Source organism: Lontra canadensis, unplaced genomic scaffold (assembly GCF_010015895.1).
Source record: "Lontra canadensis isolate GAN:19392208 unplaced genomic scaffold, GSC_riverotter_1.0 scaffold5, whole genome shotgun sequence".
Classification (NCBI taxonomy): domain Eukaryota; kingdom Metazoa; phylum Chordata; class Mammalia; order Carnivora; family Mustelidae; genus Lontra; species Lontra canadensis.
In genome coordinates this window covers 2680411-2706855 of record NW_022630999.1, presented here as the reverse complement: position 1 = coordinate 2706855, position 26445 = coordinate 2680411, and the positions used below count along the sequence as shown (strand labels likewise).

The window sequence follows — 26445 nt, the reverse complement described above, 5'->3', positions numbered from 1 at the left end:
CTTCTTCCCCAAACTCTATACAGTAAGGATTCCTAAAAATCAGTATTTTAAAAACCTCAATTTTTATTTTAAATCAATTTTTTAATAATAGTGGCAAAAAACAAAAACTAGAAGAAAAAAACTTTCTTACCTCTTCAAAGCACTTTTCCTCCAGACTCTGAGAGGGAGCAGGTGTGGTTTGGAGACACTGGAAGCCCCACCTCTGGCTCAGAATGCACTGGGCTCACCAAGACCTCAGGAATGGCTGCCTCTGTAGGATGGCTTCTCCCCTGTGTCCTTTCCTTCCAAGGGTTAAATGTGAAGCCAGAGCAGGCAGTCTGAGAGAGTAGGGGTTTTTGCTTTCTATAATTCTTGTTACCTCAGGCAAGACAAGCACAGATATAAAAGACTAGAGTGATTTCCACAGATACACACCTTTCTGATAGTCCTACATCCCTCTCTGCTGACCCAATCATCATGAAATCTTCATCTTGCTAACAATCCCACTTCTCAATGTGGGCAAATTCTATTCCTTTATTCCTGATATGGCTTTCTCTGTCTCTGAGACCCATAGACTAAAATAAAAGAGGTCCCATGATCACTCATGGTTTTAGAAAATAATTGCATTGATAGAACTTGTACCTCCCAGAAGATCGAAGTTCTCATTCCTTAGAATCTCAGGAGTCTTAGGATGGGTGATACCCCAGTCTGTCACATACAGGATCCTGTAGTTCCACCCAAGGGTCCACAGTTATACTGAATGCCTTAATTAGATGTTCAGCAATTTTCAGGCCGGACTGGAAACATCCTGCCAAATATATTTGAATCTCCAGGATTTTGATTCTAAAGGGTGGGTCGACCTCCTTCTGCTTCAAATCTTATATCTTGGACTGATATTTAAGTTCCCATGTGTCTGGTTCCCACTCTAACATGAATTTCCAGAGAGAAGGATTCTATAAAGAGCTCTGACTGATTGTCCACTAGGAACCCTTCCCAATCCCACACAGCACTGTTTCTAATTTCTAGTACAGTTATTTCTTTAGGGCATGGTGTGTCCTAAGGTCTGGCTAATATCAGTATGTACCTCGGATCAGGAATACCTTAAGGCCCAAGCAGAGAAGCTCATCACTCTGACATGGAGACTATGAGTCACAGAAGGAATTGTCTGATGGAGGATTGCCCCAGGTCAAGATTTGGACAGACCAGATAGAGATATCTCTGTTGGAGCATCCCCAAAGAGAGACAGGGGGACTGAAGTAATTTATCTTCCTTGGATCACCATCAACACTCTGCCCCCTTACCTTGCATATCCCCATCCTCCACATCAATTTCAGACTCTCTGGTCACATCTTTTCAAAAATGAAATTCTATATTGTTCCTAGGTGGAAGCCATTATCTCCTGCTGGACCGGGTATCTCAGATTCTTCAAGATCATGGTCATAATGTCACTATGTTTCTTCACATAGAAGAATTTTTAATCCCAGGTATGTTTTTTTTTTTTTGAATCATTTCATTCTCCTATCCCAGAGAGACAGTGTCTTCTGTACAGCACTGCTTAGCACAAAAACTGTTTGAACCTAGCTATATTGAAAGAAGGGGAAAAATCTGTGTGTGTCTGTTTTTATGTTACCTGCTGGATATCATAATAGGCTCTATAGACCAGGACCCCACATGCCATAACTCCATGGTTTACCCCCTTACCTAGGTGTCACTTTATTTCAGGCAAACCTCCATACATGATTATGATCATTTTGATAACTGCTGCTCTGTGGTATGCCTTTAATTGTATTGAACAGAAAGTCTCAGTCATATTTCTAACCTCTGTTATGTAAGGAGAGCTGTTCTTCCTCTTATATAGGTTACTTTCTACTCTTGTTATGAGACCAGAACTTTAAGAAAGCTTCTTAAAAAGATGTCTTTTGGTCATGTCCTAGGATCAGAATCTATCAGTGGAATGATCCTATTTTCTTGAAAAGTCACTGGCTGTCCTTGACTTTGTGCATAGTGATGTTAGATGTTCTTGAGTCACTGAATCCAAAAAATTCGTAGCTAAGATGAAACTCATCAATCAGGTCAAGTCTCTCTGTTGACAGACAGGAATATAGAGGACCAAAGAACTCAAAAGATTTGTTTATGTTCACATAGCAGGTGAATAATAGAGTTGGGTGGATCTGGAACTTTAACTCTGGGTTTCTCATTCAGAATTGCTGAAACTTTACTTTAAAAAAATCCCAAATTAATCATTTTTGATAAAAACAAATATGAGCAATTATGAACATTTGGAGTTGAACTTCAGGCTCTGTTATGGTTTAATCACCTTCTAAATTGGCTTCTATTTTGCTCACTGGATATCCTTTCTATCCTTCCTATACACATCCCTTTGTCAGTCTGATTGTGTATTTGCTTTGACTGACAACCATGGTAGTTGTAGTCCTGATTGTTTCATTTTGGTGATTTCTACGGATTGAGGAATGGCTGAAAGCTTTAGATGTTCTACCTCTTTGACAAATATACCCACACTCAAAACTACTAACCATTCAAGGGACCCATGGATTCTCTTAGTCTTATTCTTGGTTCCAAGTTTTAATAGTCCAGAGTTTCTTGCAATATTTACCATTCACTGGGGATTTCTGAGGTTTTGAAATAGAATATTTATTTTTCTCTAGAGCAGTAGACCTTGGGGGAGGTCTGTAAATAAAGAAACATGTGATTGGGTTATTTTTGTTGACCTGATTCAACACTCAAAATTGAAACTTTAGAACCTGCATTTACTGCCTGCTTGGATAACTTCCCCATAGGGTTTTTATTTACAACTTTCATGAATAAATGGCTGCAGAAAAACTCAGTTAGCTACATTTTATATTGCTGAGATGTAGAATTGTTCTAATTATTAACTGAAATCACGAGTTTAAGATGCCAATTTTGAATGGACTTAATTGTCTGCAATTCTGACTCTTCCTTTTCCTAAGAGAGCTTGTCATACCTCTCCTTCTACCAGGTAGATAGATATTCCCGATGACAGTTCTTCTTTGTATTGGGGATCTGTGGACTTAGATCTTTGGTTCTCAGGGGGCTTGCCTACAAACATTTAAGTGAATTTCTGCCTGGTGGGATATTGTCCTGACCAGATAATTCCACCCCTTGAAGTCATTTAGTCCAGCTTTCTTTGGGTATGGAGGCAGGAGAGGAGATCAGTAGCTAATGTAAGGAAGCCCTATGTTGAAATTCAAGCTTTGATTAGACTCATGGGCTCCTTAGTTTATCTACAAAGCAGTGCTCACTTGAGCCCTGGGAGTTAAAAAACCCAGTATCTTAGTCTGCTGTTACCAAGGGGAGGTCAGTTTCTTATTGCTGGGGTTTATAGAGATTAATAAATTACAACCATTATTTTCCTCTGAATTTTAGATCCTATTGAGAGAAATTTATAGATGTTAGATCAAAATGCACCTTTATCTAGCTGATCGGGGAGCTTTCCTTAGATCTTCATTAACTCTCAAGGTTGAGTAGTAGCTTGAGAAGAGGCTCTGTAAAACCTCTGGGTTTTGTTGTGTTTCTTTCTTTATGGTGCCTTGGGTAGTTTCTTCCCATGTTTGCACTGACTGTTTTCAGGAAGACCCCAACCCCAGAGCTTTCTCTCCCCATAACTCTCTTGTGGTATACTGGTATTCTGCCCTGTGAGTTCCAGCTGCCATGTCCTCCCCCAAATCTGATGTGCTTCCTCAGGGAGATGGCCAGGCCAGGCCAGGTATCTCCTCCATGAGCTCTATCTTGGATGTTTTCTCCAGCTGTCCACAAATATCCTGTACTACCTGGGGTGCAATGTCTAAAAACCATTTTAGCATGTGTTTGGTCTGGTTTTATTTAGTAAAGAATTTCAGTATGGTCCTGTCATCTTCTTGTGGGCACAGATTGAAGTTCCTTATCTTCATTATTTAAGCCATTGTATGGAAATAATATTTGCAATTTGTTATCTTTGGATATATACATATGGTAGCATATGTCTTTATTTATACCTGTGAAACTATCAACATCGTCAAGATAACAAATATATTTGTTCCTCACTAGATGTCTAATGTCCTTCTGTAATCTCCCCTCCCAACTCTTCCGCCTTTCCATTCCCATTTCCTATCAATCCGTAATATGTCACCATATGTCAGATTGTATCATGTAGATTTTATAGAAATCGGATCATAATTTTGCTGCCTCAGATTTTGGCTTATTGAACTCAGCAAAAAGTATTTTGTGATTCATTTATAATGTGTGTATGCATAGTTCACTCACTTTTATTGCTGAATAGTGTTCAATGTATTTATTACCACAATGTTTTTATTTAGTTGCTTGTTGATGGGCATTAGGGGTGTCTCCTATTTGAGCTATTAAAAATAAACCTGCTGTGAAGAGTTGTGTACAAGCCTGTGTATAAACATGTATTATCTTTTCTCTGGATTAACTGGTAGGAGTGCAGTAGCTGAACCGTATGTTAGGTGTATATTTCACTTTTGAAGAAATGGCCACACCATTTCCCAAGAGGTTGTAACATTCTGCCTTCTCACGGCAGAAGTGACTGCAAGTTCTATGCACACCACATCCTTGTCACTACTTGATATGGTCAGTCTTTTCGCTTTTAGTCACCATTGTGTAAGTGTTTAGTTGTATTTCATGGTGGTTTTCACGTGCATTTCCTTTATCACTAATGATGCTGTACATTTTTTTCATGTGCTTATTTGTCATTCATATATCTTTACTGGTAACTGTTTGCCAGATTTGCCATTCATAAATTGGATTATTATTATAAATTGTTCTTATTATTGAGTCTTCAGATATTTTGGATATGTCTTTTATCAGATATAAATCTGCAAATATTCTTTCCAGTCCATGACTTATCTTTCACTCTCCTTGGAAGAGCAGAATATTTAACTTGATGAAGTCTAATTTCATGCTTCTGTGACATGTATTGGTATGAATATATGATTTTTTTGCTTATTTTGTCAAAATAATGAATGACTGATTTACAAGTGTTAAACTAACCTTGTGTACTGGGAACGAATTCCACTTGGTCTCAATGTGTTTTCTCTTTTATGTAATTTTCGATGTAATTTGTTCAATTTTGGTTTAAATTTTATATCCATGTCCATGTGGTTCCATGGTTCGCTGATTTTCTTGGGATTTTTTTTTAAAGATTTTATTTATTTATTTGACAGAGAGAGATCACAAGCAGGCAGAGAGGCAGGCAGAGAGAGAGGAGGAAGTAGGCTCCCTGCTGAGCAGAGAGCCTGATGCGGGGCTCGATTCCAGGACCCTGAGATCATGACCTGAGACGAAGGCAGTGGCTTAACCCACTGAGCCACCCAGGAGCCCCTCTTGGGATTTTTTTCTTTCTTTTTTTCTGGCAATGTTATCAGTGCAATAGTTTCCTGACAGAATGAATTGCATAGTATTCCTCTTTCACTTTTCTGGAAGAGTTTGGGTAAAACTATTGTTTCTTCTGAAATTGTTGTTGCCACCCTGAGAGACTGTTGTTGATTTCTAACTTCTCCCCACCCCAAAGTTAGATTTGAATGTTGAGATTTATAGCCTTGTATGCACACAAAGAGGTTATAAAGTGGTTTATTAGGGGCTCCTGGCTCACTCAGTCAGTAGAGCATGCAACGTTCAATCTTGGGTTGTGGGTTTGAGCCCCCACTTTGGATGCAGAGATTACTTAAACATAAAATATTTAAAAATATGCAATGGCTTATTCATAACATAATCAGGCTTCATGGAGAGAGTAAAGAAAGTCTCAATCTGGTCCAAACATACATTGAGAGAGCAGGGAAAAGAGATGCTTTTGGGCTTTTATGGTAGTCGGTGGTGGGGCTAGAATGGGTGTTTCCCTTCATGTTTGACTGATGATGAGAACATCCTGTTTCATTTATTTCAGTTGGATCTTTTATAAGAAAGTCATTATGGCATTTTATGAGACCTGCTGCCTGAGGCTGGTGAGGGAGTTGAATGTTTCACTGAATGTCTTGTTCAAAAGACCAGAGTTGTGCATGTAGAGAAATGAAACAGTGCCTTGGTCATTTATGATCAGTAATGTCAGAAAATCTGTAGAGGATAAAGAGTCTTGCTTCAGGCTGTGTGTTGTGTTTTTGGTGTGTGGAGACACATGTGTAGCCTTCAGGTATATTTTGGATATCTATATGGCAAGAGTTTCTGTGCTCTTTACCCAAATGGAACAACCTTTTGTCTTTATAGTTCTCTTTGAAATGTCTTTTTCTTTAAGTTAACTTTGGTAATTTCTGTCTCTAAGAATTTGTCCATATCACTCGTTCTCCTATAGTCCTTTTCATTTCTGTGTGGTCATTTGTGGTGTTCCTTCTTTCATCTGTGGTCCTAATAATTTGTATCTTTCTTGTTTGTAAATGTTCTTGATCTTTTCAAAGAACTGGCTCTGCTTTTATTGACTTCTGTTGGTTTTCTATTTCCAATTTCATTAGTTTCCCCCAATCTTTGTCAATTTTACCTTCTGTTTCAGGTTTAGTACACTTTCTTCCCCAGTGTTTTAAGGTGGAAGAATAGGGTATTGATTTGATAACTTCCTTTTTAATATAAGCACTAAAACTCCAAGTTTCCTTTTAACTGCTGCTTTTGGTGCATCCCATAACTTTTGGTGTGTTGTATACCATTTTTAATTTTCTGTAAGTATTTTATGATTTCCCTTGTAATTTCTCTTTGATATGTGCATTATTTATAAGGATGTTAATTTCTATAATTTGTGAATTTTCTATTCTGTCTGCTGTTGATTTCTTTTCTTCCTTTCTTTCTTTCTTTCTTTCTTTCTTTCTTTCTTTCTTTCTTTTTTGCTGTTGATTTCTAACTTCATCCTGGTGTGGTTAGATAGCCTGCAATAAGTATGCTTTAACACCTATTGAGACTTACTGTGGCTAAACAATGGACTCTGCTGAAAAATGTCCCACGTACCCTTGAGAAGAATGTGTATGCTGCTGTTGGGCAGGGTGTTCTGTGTATGTCTATTACACCAAGTGGATCAAAGTGTTTAAGTCTTCTTTCTCCTTTCTTTCTGGTTTTTCTATTCACTATTGAGAGTGGATGTTGAAATATCCAGCTGCCAGTTATTGCTTTAGCTATTTTTATGGTCTCTCATTAGGTGAATATGTGTTTTTAATAGTCCTATCTTCTTGCTGTGTTGAACATCTATTAATATTTAATGTCCTTCTTTGTTTCTTGCAATCTTACTTGATTTAAAGTCTATCATGATTGATATTTGGTCATCTGCTTTCTTTTGCTATTTCTTAGCTTAGAATTTCTTTTCCCATCATTTTCCTGTCTGTCTGTCTCATTGGACCTACAGTGAGTCTCTTGAACACAATATGTACAGTTGGATCATGTATTTCTTTGTGTGGGTGTTTGTAGGCTTTTTGTTTTTGTATTTTTTAAATACATTTGTTTTTTTTGGAATAATGGTAGATTTACAGAAAAGCTGAAAAGATAGTACAGGAAGGTTCCACAGACCCCATCCTCTTTCTTCCACTGTTAGTCCCATTTTATTTTTAATTTTTTAAAGTATTACTTTTTATTGAAGTATAGTTGATACATATAATGTTACAATAGTTTCAGGTATGTGACATATTGATTTGCCAACTGTACATGTTATGATGTGTTCACCACAAGTATAGCTTGCATCTGTCACCTCACAAGGCTATTACATTTGGATTATATATATATTTTTAATTTAATTTAATTTTTTCAGTGTTCTCAGATTCATTGTTTATGCACCACACCCAGTGCTCCATGCACTACGTGCCCTTCTTAATACCCACCAGGCTCACTCAACCCCACCTCCCTCCCTTCAAAAACCCTTAGTTTGTTCTCAGAGTCCGCAGTTGCTCATGGTTCATCTCCGCCTCCGATTTCCCTCAATTCACTTTTCCTTTCCTTCTCCTAATGTCCTCCATGTTATTCCTTTTACTTTATAAGTAAGTGCAACCATATGATAATAGACTCTCTCTGCTTGACTTATTTCACTCAGCATAATCTCCTCCAGTCCCGTCCATGTTGATACAAAAGTTGGGTATTCATCCTTCCTGATGGAGACGTAATATTCCATTGTATGTATGGACCAGATCTTCTTTATCCATTTGTCTGTTGAAGGACATCTTGGCTCTTTCCACAGTTTGACGACTGTGGCCATTGCTGCTGTGAACATTGGGTACATCTATTTTTGTCCGTTGTGTCAATGTCTGTCTTTTCATTGGAGAGTTTAATCATGTTCATTGGATGTAATTACTGATAAGGAGAAACTTCTGTCCTTTTGATATTTGTTTTCTATATACCTTATAGTTTTCTTGTTCTTCACTTTCTCTATTACCGTTTCTTTTGTGTTTAGTTGATTCTCGTGAAATGTTAAATTCTTGTGCCATTCCTTTTGTGTATGTCTATAGTTATTTTTTATGTGTGTTACGATGGGGATTTAATTTAACGTGCTAAAATCTATGCTACTCACATTTTAATTTATAACAATTTAACAAAATTCAGAAATTCTCCTCATATGATGTTTTTTCATCCCCAACCCCTTGCATTGTAGATATCACAAGATTACATTTTTTTTACATTGTGTGCCCCCAAACATAAACTATCATTAATTTAAGTGTGTTAGTACCTTAAATTAGAGAAAACTTGGAATTACAAAACAAAGTTTAAATACTTGTTTTCAAACTAATAATACATTTTTAATAAAAATGTACTATTTTCAAAAAACATGTAGAAACCTCAAGTCAAGTTAGAAAGCATTGCCATAATACTAGATATATAATTTCCTATGCATTTACCTCTATTAAAGTCTTTATTTTTCCGTATCTCTTGAGTTACTATCTGGTGGCCTCCTTTTTCCCAGGAGGGCTCCCTACTGTCAGTGTAGGCCTGGTGGTAACAACCTACTTTAGCTTTTGTTTACCAGGAATGTGTTAATAGGAATGTCACTTTTGAAGTGTTGCCAGATACTGAATTTTTTGTTGATCATTCTTTTTCTTAGCACTTGGAATATATTAGCCCACTGCCTTTTGGGCACCAAAATTCTGATTAAAAATCTGTTGATAACTTTAGGGGTGCCTGGGCAACTCAGTTGATTAAGCATCTGACTCTTGATTTTGGCTCAGGTCATGATCTCAGCGTTGTGAGATCCATCCCTATGGCTGGCTCCATGTTGGCAAGGAAACCGCTTGAGGCTCTCTTTCTCTCTCTTTCCTCGGATGCCTATCCTCCCTCTCTAAAAAGAAATCTATTCATCATCTCATTGACATCCTCCAGAAAAACTTTTGTTGAGTAAATCAGTCATTTGTATGTGATGAGTCACTTTTCTCTTGCTGCTTTTATTATTTTTACTTTTTAAGTTTAAATTCAATTAGCCAACATAGAGTACATCATTAGTTTCAGATACAGCATTCAATAATTCCTCAGTTGCATAGAACACCAAGTCTCATCATTTTACGTGCCCTCTCTTGCTGCTTTTACTATTCTCTTTACCTTTCTAAATTTTAATTATAATGTGTCCTGATGTGGGTGTCTGAGTTCATTTTCCTTGGAGTTTGTTGAGTTTCCTGGATGTTTCTATTCATATCTTTCACTCAGTTTATGGGGTTTCATCCACTACGACTTAAAATATTCTCTCTAGTCCTCTCTTTCTGTCTTCTTCTTCCGAGCATCCACAATGCATATGTTGGTCCCTCAGGCTGTGTTCTTTTCTTCAGTGTTTTAACGTTCTGTCCTTTGCATTTGATAATTTCCATTGTCTTAGTTTCAGGTTGACAGATTATTTCTTCTGCTTGCTCAAATCTGCCTTTGAATCCTCCTAGTGAAATTTTCATTTCATTTATTGCATTTTTCAGTGCCAAAATTTGTGTTTGAATTCTTTTTAGATTTTCTACACTTTATTGACATTTCTACTTTGCATACACTTTTTGTAACCTTCTCTCCATTTTCCTTTAGTTGCCTGGGAATCTTCAAGGCTGTTATTTTAAAGTCATCGTCCAGTATATCTGCCGTCAGGTCTTTCTCAGGGACAATTTCTGTTGATTTATTATTTTTCTCTGAATAGGCTTCAGTTTCCTGTTTCTTGGTGTGTCTTATGATTTTTGTTGAAAACTGACCAGTTGAATTTAACAATGTGTTAAATCTGGAGATGAGACTCTCCTCCCTTCTCCAGAGTTTGCAGGTTTTTGCTATTAATTTGCTTATTATTCTTGTATTGTGATTGTGTCAGGCTGCCTTTCTGGTGAGGCTCAACCTGAGGCATAAATTCTGGTACTTTCAGACCTTTTCTGATCCTTTTCTTGGGCACGGATGGACAATGGACAATGGACAACGGACGGATGGACACCTAGATGACAATCTAGGTGCACAGACAGATTCTTGGCTCTCCCCCATCTTCCTAGAATATTCACCACTACCTTCTGACCAACTTTTCTGTTCAGCATTTATGTATATTTAGTTGAATTTGTGTGTGTACATATAAAAGAAAATTTTGACCAGTTTCTGTTTGAATGTGTGTCCAGGAAAGCTCCTATACTCTCATGATGGAAGTGAACCCCAATAATTGTTTCTTTTTTTTTTTAAGATTTTTAAAATTTATTTATTTGAGAGAGATCACAAGTAGACAGAGAGGCAGGCAGAGAGAGAGAGGGTGGGGGGGGACGTAGCCTCCCCGCTGAGCAGAGAGCCCGATGCGGGACTCGATCCCAGAACCCTGAGATCATGACCTGAGCCGAAGGCAGCCCCTTAACCCACTGAGCCACCCAGGCACCCCCAATAATTGTTTCTTGATGGTGTCAGGGATGGAAAGACCTTCAACTGACAGGTAATTCTTCACAGGAATTCAACTGAGGTGCCACGGCTTGTGCTTTGTGTTGGGCAGCAGCACATCCCTCTTGTGAGCTCCTGTGTGAATGTTTGTGTCCTGAGTGCATGTGCTGGATGAATCTCTGCAAAGAGAGGTTGTTCTCGATGCAATGTCATACATGAGCTTCTGGAGAAAACTGAATGTGGTTAAGGTCTTGCCGGGAAAGCTTGTGTGCAGGTTGTTGAGGTAGTCCACAAGAAAGCAGTTACAAATGATTTGTCTCCTGCCAAAGTGAAGGTGAGGAGACACTGCAGCTGAGAGCTTGTTGAAATAGGAATTGATTGCCAAATAGGAATCATTGCCAAATCTATGCATGTAAAGCATCTATTAGTACTTAGACATAGTCTGCAATTTCAGTAATAATTAGAAATGGGGGGTCTTAGTATGCTAGGTCATGTCCATAGCTTTATAGTAATCCACTGCAAGGCATCGTTACTTCTTTGCTGGTTTAAGAATAGTCTGAATTAGGCTATTATAATTTTATTAATTAGAGAATCAGTGGAGATAATCACTCTTTGCTTAACATATTCTATGTAATGGTTAAATCTTATTATAATCCCTTTTTAAGGTATTTTATTTAAATTTTATTTAATTTCTTTTTTTCTCTTTTTCTAAATTTTTTTAAATTTTTTTTTTATTTTTTCAGCATAACAGTATTCATTATTTTTGCACCACACCCAGTGCTCCATGCAATCTGTGCCCTCTCCAATACCCACCACCTGGATCCCCCAACCTCCCACCCCCCGCCCCTTCAAAACCCTCAGATGGTGTTTCAGAGTCCATAGTCTCTCATGGTTCACCTCCCCTTCCAATTTCTTATTATAATTCTTAAAGATACTCTTTTAATATATATTTGGATGTATTAACAGTTTTAATATGTTGGGCAGATCCAAAGGGTCCCTTTTTGTTAAAATTACTGTAAATGCTAAAACCTTAACTTTATTTTGTTAATGACTTGTTACATAAGAGCAACCATAGCCACCAGGAGATAATATAAAAAATGGCTATTATGACTATGGGATGTTTAATCCCAGTAGTTAAGACAGGGCATGCAAATCTGTCCTCTATAACTAATATTTTTGACTCCTTAGAGTACAGGAATTTCTTTGATAAATTCACTGAGCTCTTCTTATGTATCTGTTATTTTTGCCCAAGTATTCATTAAGATGAGTAAGGTTTGTCATTGGTATATATCATTCAATGTTTAAAGTAATTTAGAAGCTTTGATGTAGAGGACAAAAGCCATTCTGTGCTTTTCTTCTGTTATAAAGGCTTTTTACAAGTAATGTTAAATTCCACATGTATCAAAGCTGAGACTTCTGTTTTAATTTCTTTCCTGACTCTCCCACCCTGCTTTCCCCCTGTCTTTCCTCTTTGTTTGGGTTGTTGTTAGATGTGTTTTGGGTCGGTGTTTGTTCTAACCTGCTCATATTTATAAGTTTCTCCCTCAGAGTGCCCCAGTTAGTATCATCAAGGCTAGGTAGCAGTGCCTCGCTAGCAGTGATTTTGAGAGACCTGAGAATGAGTTTGAATGAACCTGTTGAATTAACTCCATGGGGGTGTCATCAGTGTTTTTCCCTGTTCCTCTTTTAATCAAGGTTTTCTTTAAGCTACAGAGATGTAATTGGCAGTGGTAGCAAAAGCATTTTCTAGGATTGTAATTTCTACTTTTGTAGGTGTGGATCCCTTCCTACCTATGACATGGTGACTGTCCTTCTTCACACCATTCATTGTACTTGTAAATTGGAATCATCCTTACCCAGAGCACTGTTTGTAATGGGGACAGTACTTGAGACACACAACCATGGGTCACAGGGTTCTACGTAGCCTAGTATCAATCACGGCTCATGCTGGGATTCAGAAGCACAATCTAAGCTAACACAGAAAACAGGTTTGGTGAGACACATGGCCAGGGCCACTGAAAGGCTACTCCCATACTTTTGTCCCCAAATGCCAATTATGGAAGCTTCTGAGTAGGGTGGAGGTGAGGATTCCCCTACTTGGGCCTGGCTTGCTTGGCTTGAAACTCCTCCTCACCTAAGAGATGGCATGTTGAGGCTTTCTTCTCTGTTTGCCAAGATATGTCCCAGAAGTTTAAGGGGGAGATAGAGCTTGAAAGCTGTCATTAGTCCAACCTCAAAAATAGTGTCAGACTCTTTTACACATGACTTATGGAGGAAATTCTGGGATGTGAATAGGGCTGCAGAAGACCGCTTTTTAAAATCTAGAGTTTGGTAATTCTTTTGGCAGAGTGAAAAACCTGTGCATATATCACTTTTAATTTTAATGAAAATGATTTCTTTTTATAGACGGAAGATGCCTGGGAAGCTGGGATAAAATATGTATTTAGATATGAAGTGTACCATTCACTATATGTACACTCTGGACCAATTATCTGGTACTCTTTTCTCACCTATAAAATGGTGACTGGTTACACCTTTAAGTGCAAACTTTAAACAGAAACTTCTCTTACTTTAAAATGAGTAAAAGTGACTGTATCATTATATGGTTCTCAATAACATTTAGCAGGTTGCATGACTGAAGAAATAAGAAAGCAGGAAAACCAAAACAAACCAAAGTTCAAAAAGCAAACATTTGAGTATATATACAATCCTTGGAGTAAACAAACATGATATCATCATGTCATTGTTAATTAGGGTTGTATGGTATCATTAAACATTTTCTTACTGGTGTTTTATTTTTAATTTTAATTTTTTTTTTAGAAAAGAGAAACATTTCATACAAAGTTATCAGTTGGCTTCCATCTGAAGATCATAGAAAAGAATTTAAGACATTTTTTGATTTCTTTGTGACAGAAGCTTGGCTTGGCAGGTAATTTCTTTATTCTCTGAATGAAACACTTGCCACTTTAGTGATAGAAATGAATGGTTGCATGCATGGATACTGGCATGTATAGATGCATGAATGAATGGATGGGGAGATCAATGATGGTGGCAGTGGATGGATGGAGTAGATGAGTTTTGCACTCCCAATCATTCAGTCTTTGTACTGTTGCTATTCCACTGCAAACATGTATGTATTTCCATATAGTGAGGGAATACATGTATGTATTTCCATATAGTGAGGATTTCTTCTGGATCTTCCAGGCAACATTTCACCTAGATATTTGTTTCCATACTCTACAACAAAGAAGGTGGTTTAGACAACTTAAATTTCTCATTGTTGCTAGGAAAGTGAGACCCACCATGTAATACTTATTTATCCTCCCTTACCCTCACAAAAATTCAAGAATAGAAAGATGCTTATGAATATTGTTTTTTAAAAAGATTTCTTTATGTATTTGACAGAGAGAGAGAAAGAGACTACAAGTAGGCAGAGAGGCAGGCAGAGAGAGAGGGGGAAGCCAGGCTCCGAGCTGAGCAGAGAGCCTGATGTGGGGCTCGATCCCAGGACCCTGAGATCATGACCAAAGCCAAAGGCAGAGGCTCAACCCACTGAGCCACCCAGGCACCCCTGAATATTGTTTTTTTAATACTTTGTATCACTGTCTTTTAAACTCATTTGAAAAAAAACAAATATCTTGGTGATACAAAGTGAGAGGGTAACCTGAGAGATGTTTTCATTACCTGGGAAATATAGAAAGTTGTCACTTATCATGTTATAGGGAAAAGGCACAAATTCATTCCTGCTGGGTTAATACAGTGGCCTCATCTCTATCTCCCTTCTTTCCATAGAAATTTTACTTGCTACAAGGTGATTCTAAAATCTTCCTTTTTCCATAAATCCCTTTTCCTTAGTCAGACTAGAAGACCAAATTCTCTCATCTATACGAGATCTGATCTAAAGTTCTCATTTGAAACTTTGTCTATTTCATCTTGTGTTGTTACTCACATATTTAAAAATTATATGTCTTATCTCTTCTCCCTCACTTGATTATTTTAGAGACCAGTTTTACACACATGTTAGATATGGCATAATATGTGAAGCACAGCACTTTCCTGTATTTCTTCAATGGATTAACTTAATTTCCAATATGATTAATGCTCTACTTTTGAAGAATTTGTACTTCATATCTTGAATTTTCAACAATATTAACTAATATTTCTTTATATAAAATCTCTTATAATGTAATAGAGAATAATTTCAGCTGAGCATCTATTGTCACATGAAGGTGATTTTAAATCCCATGTATATCTGCATATTGCTAATAAGCTCTCACCTATAGTCCTTCTTTAAGTGGGCTGGTAGAGTAGAATATGTACAGGTTACAGGTTTGCTGGACCTTGGTTCTCTCAGTCCTTCATTCAACTAGGAGGCCCAACTTTGGAGTCTCCAAAGCACCTGGTCTGTAACCTCTCATCAAGAATATTCTCATCTATCACCCATATGCTGTATAAAAAAGGTCATATTCCTTGTAGACACTGATGGCAAAACATTGAGAGAATAATTCCTGGAATGGTGTCATAGACAAGAGTCTTAATAGATAGTGGTAAAATTTTAGCATGAACTTTCGTGAATACTCCAGCTGGCATGAAATGGAAGGATAATAATTAGCTTCAAATAGGCTTTTATTTTTGTTTGTTTAAAAATGTTAATCTTTTTAGGTAGGAAGAGATAGATTAGAACAAATGAAACAAATTAACTTCAACAGAACATCACAGAATGTATCAACTAGACATGGGACTCTGAGATCTGCTAGTGACAGAGAATATTTTCAATGTAGAATGACCTTAAAAAGAACAAATTAAACCAGAACAAAAAGATGAACTAGAAGGACCATGAATTTACCTTACTAGGGAATACATATGGGTTGGCCAGAGAAAGGGGAGGGGAGGAAGTGAGAACATTTTAGGAAGCAGAAACACCCAGAGCAGAGTGACGAAAGCAGAGTATTCATTAGACACTGGTAAATTATGTGGGCTGATTCCAGATATGATATTACTTACCTGGGATGTGTTCTTTGAGCCAAAGATTCTCCTAAGCTTTGTGAAATTACAGCTCCAATGAATATTTGCCATTAATTTTTTTTTTTACAGGGAAACACCTGAAAAAATTTTCAAGTTAATGGAACAAATGGGAATCCGATGTAGTGATTTGCTAAAGAGAGGTGATATCATGGATTCCTTGAAAAATGAGAACTTTGACTTGATATTTGTTGAAGCATTTGACTTCTGTTCTTTCCTGGTTGCTGAGAAGCTTGGGAAGCCATTCGTGGCAATTCTTCCCACCCAGTTTGGCACTTTGGACCTTGGGCTACCAAGCCCTGTGTCTTATGTTCCAGTATTCCCTTCCTTGCTAACTGACCACATGGACTTCTGGGGCAGACTGAGGAATTTGTTGACGTTCTTTGGTTTTTCCATGAATCAACGGCAAGTCCAGTCTATATTTGACAACATCATCAAGGAACATTTTCCAGAAGGTTCAAGGCCAGTTCTGTCTCATCTTCTAAGGAAAGCAGAGCTGTGGTTTGTTAACTCTGACTTTGCCCTTGAGTTTGCTCGGCCTCTGCTTCCCAACACTGTGTATGTTGGAGGCTTAATGGCGAGACCTGTTAAACCAGTACCACAAGTAAGTGAAACCTTAGCTCTCAATATGGACTTCATGGAGAGCTCTTTAGTGCAGAACTGGTGGATCCCCTGCCAGTAGGAACTGGGAGTGATGTAGTGTGAGAAGGACAACAATGAGGATATATATTTTTATTTTATTTTATTTTATATTTTACTATAAATACATATTTATTTTTATATTTTTCTGGTTTTATATTTTTTGTATTTGATTCTATTTCAAATTTGATTTTATTGTGGTAAAAACACTTAATATGAGATCTACACCCTTATCAAATTTTTAACAGTACAAAACATAATTATTTACTATAGGGATCATGTGTACCTCACATCTGTAAGATATTATTCATCTTGCTTACCTGAAACTGTTCCTCCATTGAGTAACAACTACCCTTTTCCCTCACCCTCCCCACCCTTGCAAACCAACTCCCACTTTTGATTCTAAAATGTGACTATATTTGATGCTTTCTCTAAGTTCATTCATGCAGTATGTGCTATTCTGGCTTATGCCACTTAGCATAATTTCCCTAAGATTCATTTCTTCATATTGGAAAATTTCCTCCTTGAAGGGTAAGCAGTAAGTAGTATTCTATTATATATATACATATCATATATATATATATATATATATATATATATATATATATATATATCACAGTATCTTTACCCAGTCATCTTTTGAATGTATATTCTGTTAGTTACCACGTCTAGGCTATTATGAACAATGCATCAATAAACATGGGAATGCAGATATCTCTTTGAGATCTTTATTTTCATTCTCTTGGGTATAGAAAGAGAATCAGATTGCTCCATCATATGGTGATTCTATTTTTAATTTTGGGGGGAATTTCCATACTGTTTTCCATAGTGCCTTCACCATTTTTCATTCCTAACAACAGTACATGACAGTTGTTTTTTCTCCATATCCTCAACACATGTATTCTGTTTTTTAATAATAACCATACAAATAGGTGTGAATTCATATCTCACTGTGGCATTGATTTACATTTCCCTGATGACTAGTGTTGCTGAGCCTTTTTTCATATATCTGTTTGCCATTTGCCTGTTGTCTTTGGATGCATGTCTATTTCAGTCCTTATCCTATTTTTTAATGGGGTTATAAGATTTTTTAAACTTTTTTCTATGGAGTTGTAGGCCTTTCCCATACATTTTAGAGATTAATCTCTTATCAGGAATAGTTTGTAGTTATTTTCTATTCTGTAGGTTGTCTGTTACTCTGTTGATTTTTTCTTTTACCATGCAGAAGCTTTTAGTTTAGTTTAATGTAGTCCTAGTTGGTTTTATGGTTGTTGTTTGTTTTGGTGTTTGTTCATATTGAATTTGGTATTTCATTTTCTTTTGCATTGTGCTAATCATTGTGAAGTTGTTGCTAAGACCAATACCATGAAAGTTTTCCCCTATGTTTTCTTCTAAGAGCTTTGTAGTTTCATGTCTTACACTTCAATCTTTAATCCATTTTGAGTTGAGTTTTTTGTATGGTGTAAGGTGAGGGTCGATTTTATTCTTGTTCATGTGAATATCCAATGCTGGGGGTAGGGATTCTGATCAGATGGTGTTTTCAAAGCTATTTGCTGTATTCAGTGAGACTGGTTACACATTTGCCTGGAATAGAGTTCATCTTCAGTTCTTTAAATATATATATTTTTAATATTTCTTTTGGGGAGTGAGAGCATGGAGCTTCTTATTCTGATGTCATGCTCTACTCTTTTCAATTTTAAGTAATAGATTTATATTAATCTTATAATTATCAAAAGACAGCAAAGCTGATTTTAAATGGTCTCTTGGCTGGTAGATCTTTGGTGTAGTGTTGGATGGAGTCAAAATAGAGCCAGATAGGACAATAGAGCAAAGGCTGTGAGCTGGGGACAACGAAACAATGCAGAGGAAGAAGAAATGAATGTTTTGAAGAATTGACAAAAGTGTATTAACACTCATTTTTAGAGGATTAAATCAGAAACTTCTTAAGAATCATCTAGGGGTGGTTATATACTAATTAATACCACACAAAACAGACTATGTCATAACTTTTCAGGAAATAAGAATATTTTATTAAATAACACAATCAGTCAATGTAATACAACATGTCATTAGAATGAAAGGAAGAAAAAAATCATGTCAAGAGGTGCAGAAAAGATTTTTGACAAAACTAACTCCTTTTCATGATAAAAATACTCAGAGCTGGGGTAGAAAGGTACTTCTTGAACATGATAGTCCATGGGACACTCTCTGCATAACATTCATTATGATAGACTGCAATTGTGCTGCCTAAGATCAGTGGTCTGAGATGCCCTCCCATCACTGCTATTCAAATATGCCCTTGACAGAGCAAGTAGACAAGAAAAGGATAATAAAGGCACCCAAATTGGACAATGTAGAAATAGTTTACTTTTCATATGACATAATTCTCTATGGAGAAAATCCCAAAGAATTCATACCCCAGAAAGAAACTACTAGATGTAATAAATGAGTCCAGCAAAGTTGCATGGGAAAATATCAACGTGCAATTACAAGTTGTGTTTCCATACAGCAGCTATGAGCAATCTGTAAATGAAATTAAGTATACTATTCTATTTACAACAGGATCCAATTAAACTGAGGAGTTGAAAGACATGTACACAGGACACTACAAATTTGCTGAAAGAAATTCTGGGAGACCTAAATAAATAGAAAGACATCTCCAGACCATAGATTGTGATACTTAATCTTTTTAAGAGAACACTACTACTCAAAGTGATCTACAGATTTGATCTAATCCTTATCAATGGCTCAATGGCCTCTTCTTTTTATAGAAATGAAAAAACCAATTTTCAAATTCATATGGTAATGTTAAGAGACCCTGAATTGCCAAAAGAATATGGAAAAGAACACGGTTCGATAACTCATACATCTGTGACCAATTCATTTTTGACAAGGGTGCCAAGACCATTCAAAGAAGGAAAGAATAGTCTCTTTAGCAAGTGATGTTGATCCTGCTGAATTTTCACATGAAAGAGAATGTATTTCAGGCTTCCTCACACCACATACTGAAATTAACTCAAAATGGATCAATGGCCTAAATAAAGAACTAAGAGCCGAAAAATCTGAGAAGAAAAATCTCAGAAGAAAGGAAAGGCGTAAATCTGCATGGACTTGTATTTGGTAATGAATTCATAGATGTGACATGGAAAGCATGAGTAACAAAGTGAAAAGTAGATCAATAGGACTTCATCAGGATTAAAACCTGCTCTGTATCAAAGGGCATTACATAGAAAATGAAAGGACAACCTATCAGGTACAAGATAAGCATGTCCTCTTACTAGCTCCTCTTTGCCTCATACTGGAGGTCCTAGGTAAATAATAGAAAAAGGAATAATAGGCATATAGATTAGGAAGGGATCAATAAAACTGCTTTTGTTCACAGACGACATGATGGTCCAATACAAAATTCTGAAAAAGAAAAATCAAATAAAAATTCCTGTAACTTTAGTAAGCAATTAGGGCAATGTCACAAGATACAAGTTTAATGTATAAAAACAGTCTTATATATAAACAATTCACAGAAGAATGTGAAATTAAAAACACTATACCATTTATGTTAGCATCACCAAAATTGTAACTTTGGGAATAAACCTAAAAAAATATGTACAAAATCCATATATGGAAAACTACAAAGGTCTAATGAAGGAAATCAAAGATCTAAATAAGTGGAGAGAATATGTTCATAGATAGGAAGAGTCAATATTGTCAAGTATTTAGTTCTCTCTAAATTGATCAATACATTCAATGCAATCACAATAAAAATCTCACCAACTTATTTTGTAGATAATTATGCAATGATACTAAAATTAGCATGGAGAACCAAAATTCTAAAGAGCCAACCCAATATTGAAGATGAAGAACAAAGTTGGAGGGCTGACATTACCAACTTCATTACTTATTATAAAGCTACAATAATCAAGATGGAATGATATTGGCAGAAGATTAGGAAAAGAGTCAATATAACACAATAGAGAACCTCAAAAAGACCCACCTAAATTTAGTAAACTGATGATTCACAGAGAAGTAAGGACAATTGTATAGAGAAAACACAGACTTTCAAAAAATTGTGCAGGAAAAATGGATATCTGCACACACACACACACACACACACACACACACACATACACACACACATACACACACATACACTTGGGCCAAGATCATACACACTTCAAGAAAATTAACTCAAATAGACCACAGACCTAAATATAAATAGCAAATGGTAATATATAAATCTTTTAGAATGTGATGTCAGAGAAAATCTAGATGAAATAGAGTTTGGTGAAAACTTTCAAAATGCAAAACCCAAGTTGTATTCTATACAGAAAAAGAAGTTGATAAGTGTGTGAAGCTGAAATTAAAATTTCTGTTCGGGATAGGCACTGTCAAGAGAATAGAGAGGAGCCACAAGAATAAGAACAAGAGAAAGTATTTGGAAGAGACCTATCTTTCATTTTTCCCCCTGCTTTAGTAGTTTATTAATAAGATTACAGTTACTGATTCAGAAATCAGTAACTGATACAGAACCTTTGCATCCCCAGATAAATCCTATTTGGTCACAATATATTCTCATTTTTAAAAATTTTATTGTGTAATGTTAGTCACCACACAGTACTTCATTAGTTTTTGATATAGTGTTCCATGATTCATTGTTCGCATATAATACCCAGTGCTCATTGCAATACATTTCCTCCTTTAATCTTCCTTCCTCCTTAATCTTTAAAAACAGTTATTCAAATACACAAGTAAGCACTTTATACACACAAATATACACAGTATACAAGAACGCTAGAATTTAACAGTAAAAAAAGACCAATAATTTTTTTAATCCAGAAATAATGGAGGTTTTATTTTCCCTTTTTTATCCATAACTGACAAGAATGTTATTTTCTTATCATTAAACTTTTAATAGATTAATAGTGTTTTATGCTAACCTCTGGCACATTATTTTTTAATTTATTATTATTATTTTTTAATTTTTTAACATTAACATATAATGTATTATTTGTTTTAGGGGTGCAGGTCTGTGATTCATCAGTCTTACGCAATTCATAGCACTCACCATAGCACATACCTTCCTCAATGTCCATCACCCAGTCACCCCATTCCTCTCATCTCCCTCCCTTCCAGCAGCCCTCAATTTGAGAAGACCAATAATTTTAAAATGGGCTAACCCCTCAACACAGCAGACAGACAGATGGCTAATAAACATACGAAGGAGACAATAATAGAAATATTTCCCCCGCATCTACCTAAGCCTCCAGAAGATATGCTGCCTCTTACTGGGCCAGGACAGAAGCTGGCACTCTCCCAGGCACTAGCACCTCTGGTTTGGCATTGGAACACTCCGAAATGACCATATCTCCAACACCTAGAATGAGGGATGAGGTACTGGGGCCATGTTTTCAATGAAGGAAGAGATTTCTACCACCTCGACCCTGCTCTTCTATAAAACATTGTTATACATGTAAGTCCTGGATCTAGATGTTGGTGCTAGTATGCTCTGAGTTCCTAAAGGGCAACCTGGACTATTGTGGTAGTGGCTGGACACCTACAGCTGTCATCACATTCATCTGTGATTATTGAACGTGTTTGTATGGTAGGATGTGTCTTGAGGTCTCAGAGAAATGACTTCAATACCACCAGACCAGAGTGCAGAGGGAACTGAGCTGTCCAGAGGCTAGGAGAAACTTCAAGACAGTGAGCTCTAGGCACAGATAGGAGGTTTGTATTCAGCAAAAAGTCGACTTTCATTTCACGGCTGTCTAGGCTTTGATCAACAACTTTGTTCACCTCCTTTCCTTTCTTACCTCTCTCTAGGAGTTGGAGAATTTCATTGCCAAATTTGGAGACTCTGGTTTTGTCCTTGTGGCCCTGGGCTCTTTTGTGAGTATCTATCAGTCCCAGGAAGTTCTCAGGGAGATGAACAGTGCCTTTGCTCATCTGTCTCAAGGGGTGATATGGAAGTGTAATTCTTCTCATTGGTCCAAAGACGTCAAATTGTCAGCAAATGTGAAAATCATGGACTGGCTTCCTCAGAATGACCTCTTAGGTAAGAACTATTCAGTTCTACATCTCTCTTTCCATTTATGTATCTTTAAGTTTCCACTGTGCAACCCCACCAACATGAGGAAGGGCATCTAGTATCTAAAGATAATCTTTAGAGGACAGGAATGGAACAGCCAGCTGGAGTTCTTGGGAAATCAGGATCTGCTTCCCAAATGGCTAAAAATGCCATGTTTTCTTTCTTTCTATTCTAGTTTTGATACCTGTGGCCAGAAATGATATTATCATCAGGTTATTTTGACCTTACACTACTTGGCAAAGACCAAGGTAACCCAGACACAAATGAAGACAGTTTGTGAACTCTGAGAACACATATTGGGGTTCTTGTTGCCACTGTTGTTCCTAGCCTCTTGAATATCTGTTAGACCGTGTGCCACTACAGACACACACTCCCATACATTTTAGTATATTCTCCTACCCTGCAAAAGATGTCTTCATGCTCTCACAAAATTGATATTTATCATTTGTAAAGAGTGTGGCAATATATTTATGTATGAAGCTGAGTAACCTGTCAGCTGGTTATTTGTTCCATCGGTTCTTTGGTAACAGAGAACTCCCTATACCCCAATACATTTTCTTTGTCCTTGTGTCATTTTTTGGAGCCCATCAGTACCACAACCACTTCCTGCAGCAGAGGTTCATCCCCCAATTATGGCTCAAAAATATATTGGAACTTAAAATAGAGGGTTCTGCACGTTTATTCAGAAGACTTGTTATAGGTAAAAAGGATTCTGATTTTCATAGATTGTGATGCACATCTGTATTGAGAGGCAGTGTTTGAGATGAACTCTTCATTATCAACACTTGTTTTAGTTTTCTCTAAATAAGAGTGGACTGAGCACACAGAAACTAGAAATACTAAGTTGGGTGGTCCATCATAGCTTACTTTATAGGATTTCTTATGAACTTGAGGAGAAAACACATATAGTACAAGTTTGATGAATGCCACATGAGATGTGATGTCAATAAAAGTGTTAACATTTCAGATAAGGGGGAAGTGAAAAGGAAGTGAAGGGGAGAGCACAAGACCCAGAGAGCACAAGACAGAGACAGTCAGAGATAGAAAACCAGAGAAGATACAGACAGAGTGACACTGGAAGAGTCTAAGAAAGGACAGAGAAAGAGAGGGAAGGTGAGAAATAGGGTGGAGAGAGAATGATGGGTGCATGGGTGTATGGATTAATGGGTCAATGGGAAGAAGAATATGTCTTGCTTAGCACTGTTCTCTGAACTTTTCCTGGGTTTTGCCTCTTAAATAGATTGATTTAGAGGAATCTCTGTACAGAGACAAGGTCAGAATTTTATATCTTGGATTATATACCACTGAGTATGTCCTAAGCTAAATCAATAAATACATGTTTACAACATGCTTTAAGATCCCTTTGTAGTTTTTCTGTCCTTGGAAATTTGCCTGGTATTCTGAAAATTTTCACCCTGAAATATTCTGCTCTGTTCCTGATTTGCAACAGCTCACCCACGCATCCGTCTCTTTGTCACCCATGGTGGATTGAATAGCATAATGGAGGCCATCCAACATGGTGTACCCATGGTAGGGATTCCTGTCCTTCGAGAACAGGCTGACAACCTGATCCGAGTAGAAGCCAAAAAGTTTGGTGTCTCTATCCAGTTAAAGCAGGTTAAGGCAGAGACATTGGCTCTGAAGATGAAGGAAGTCATTGAAGACAAGAGGTATGGAGCTCTCTGGCCTATGGTCACTTTGGATGAAACAAACTGTCAAACACATACGGCACTATATGGTTCTTTTATTTGTAATGAAAGCTGAAACTTCCAGACGTGGAATATTATATGTGTGGTGCTGACACCTGACATGTCTGAGAACAAGACTAAGCAATTCAGGTTAGATGTTGAGAACAACTTCTTCCCTAACTGTTGTGACCGTCTTGAATTATTTACACAGGATCTCTGAGAGTTCTTATATTTTGGGAGTGCTTATAGTAGAATTACACTGAGGCAGGAAGTTGCCTTCTTGTCCCCTAGAATGCCACACTGTTTCCTGATTCAGCCCTTTGTCAGTGCTGCTCCCTAGAACATGCTTCCCTTCTCTTCCCAGGGCTGACTCATCTGACAGCCAAACTCATCTTCAATGTCTTCTCCTCAGAGAGGCAGGCAGTCTTTGTCTGACTGTCCTAAATACACCCCCCTCCTACCACTTTTAATCATAATTCACTTTTCTGTCTTAACCCTTCTCAGGATTAGTCATTACCTCCATTTCTTTCTGTTTTAATTCACTGTGTGTCCCTCACATTAGAAAATAGAAAGTAAGCTCCCCTGGATGGTCAAGTGTGTCTCTTTTTTCTCCGTGTTCCCAGGGCCTAGCACAGGGCTTGCCAGAAAGTAAGGTGGGATGTATTTCTACTAAGTGAGTCAGTAAAAGGCTCCATGTTCTCTTAAGTAAATTGCCATCTAGCATAAAGATGTGGTAACCATGATGAACTGAATATCTTATTAGGGTCTCAAGGTCATTTACCCTGATTTGGGTGTATGTTATATCACATATATTCATAAATACTTTTTCCTTTAGCCTACCAAAAGCTCCCTGGATAGAGACTCATCCTTAAATTTAGTCACTTTTTTATAATTTGGCACTTTTCACACTAGGCATGGATCTTTGCATGGATAGACCAGTTAGAACTTTTCCATGAGACCCAGCTAGACTGTGATAAGGCCAGGTCAATAACTTTTCCTTGAAACTGAGTCTTTTGTGCATATGCATGAAATTGTGTGTGTGTGTGTGTGTGTATGACACAAGGTATCTAAGAGTTCTGAGACCACATGAGTAACGCCCAACCTCTGTCTCTGTTAACAGGTACAAGTCAGCAGCAGTGGCCGCCAGCATTATCAGGCACTCCCACCCCCTGACCCCTGCCCAGAGGCTGGTGGGCTGGATCGACCACATCCTCCAGACAGAGGGTGCCACCCACCTCAAGGTCCATGGCCTGCAGCAGCCATGGCATGAGCAGTACCTGCTGGATGTCTTCTTGTTCCTCCTGGTGGTCACCCTGGGCACCCTGTGGCTCTGTGGGAAGCTGCTGGGCATGGTAGCCAGGTGGTTGTGTGGAGCCAGGAAGCTGAAGAAGGCCTGATGGAGGTGCTGCCTTGATGGGTGTTTGGGGAACCACTGGTTGTAGAAGGCTTTCCCCAGCACAGGGAACCCCTTGTGTCTTCCCTATATTGGCACTTGAGGGTGGCACAAAATTTCTTTTCCCTATTTTCTGCCTGTGTTTAAGAATTCTTGTGAAGCACGCTTGGGATTCTTCTTTTGAATTGTGGTAAAATATATATTTTATAAAATTGATCATTTTATTTTATTTTTTAAATTTAATTTTATTTTTTAGTGTTCCAAGATTCATTGTTTATGCACCACACCCAATGCTCCATGCAATATGTGCCCTCCTTAATACCCACCACCAGGCTCACCTAACTCTCTACTCCCCTCCCCTCCAAAATCTTCAGTTTGTTTCTCAGAGTCCACAGTCTCTCATGTTTTGTCTCCCTCTCTGATTTCCCCCAATTCACTTTTCCTTCCCTTCTCCTAATGTCCTCCATGTTATTCCTTTTACTCCATAAATAAGTGCAACCATATGATAATAAACTCTCTCTGCTTGACTTATATCACTCAGCATAATCTCCTCCAATCCAATCCATGTTGATACGAAAGTTAGGTATTCATCCTTCCTGATGGAGGCATAATACTCCATTGTATATATGAACCATATCTTCTTTATCCATTTGTCTGTTAAAGGGCATCTTGGCTCCTTCCACAGTTTGGCAACTGTGGCCATTGCTCCTATGGTCATTGGGGTACAGATGGCCCTTCTTTTCACTACCATCTGTATCTTTGCAGTAAATACCCAGTAGTGTAATTGCAGGGTCATAGGGTAGCTCTATTATTAATTTCTTAAGGAATCTCCACACTGT

The 26445-nt window shown here is 37.5% G+C and overlaps 1 protein-coding gene across 1 annotated transcript in view; it reads left to right on the top strand.

Annotated features, from left to right (window-relative positions):
* The window catches only part of LOC116864098 (UDP-glucuronosyltransferase 3A2-like), a 49126-nt gene extending 23478 nt beyond the window's left edge, over positions 1-25648 (top strand). Inside the window, exons 2-8 of the mRNA XM_032851325.1 lie at positions 1362-1463; positions 10076-10081; positions 13600-13708; positions 15874-16405; positions 22261-22492; positions 23976-24195; positions 25334-25648. Of these exons, the coding sequence (XP_032707216.1) occupies positions 1362-1463; positions 10076-10081; positions 13600-13708; positions 15874-16405; positions 22261-22492; positions 23976-24195; positions 25334-25610 (1478 nt within the window). The 3' untranslated portion in view covers positions 25611-25648. The remainder of the gene's footprint in view (positions 1-1361; positions 1464-10075; positions 10082-13599; positions 13709-15873; positions 16406-22260; positions 22493-23975; positions 24196-25333) is intronic.
* Positions 25649-26445: the final 797 nt, after the last annotated feature.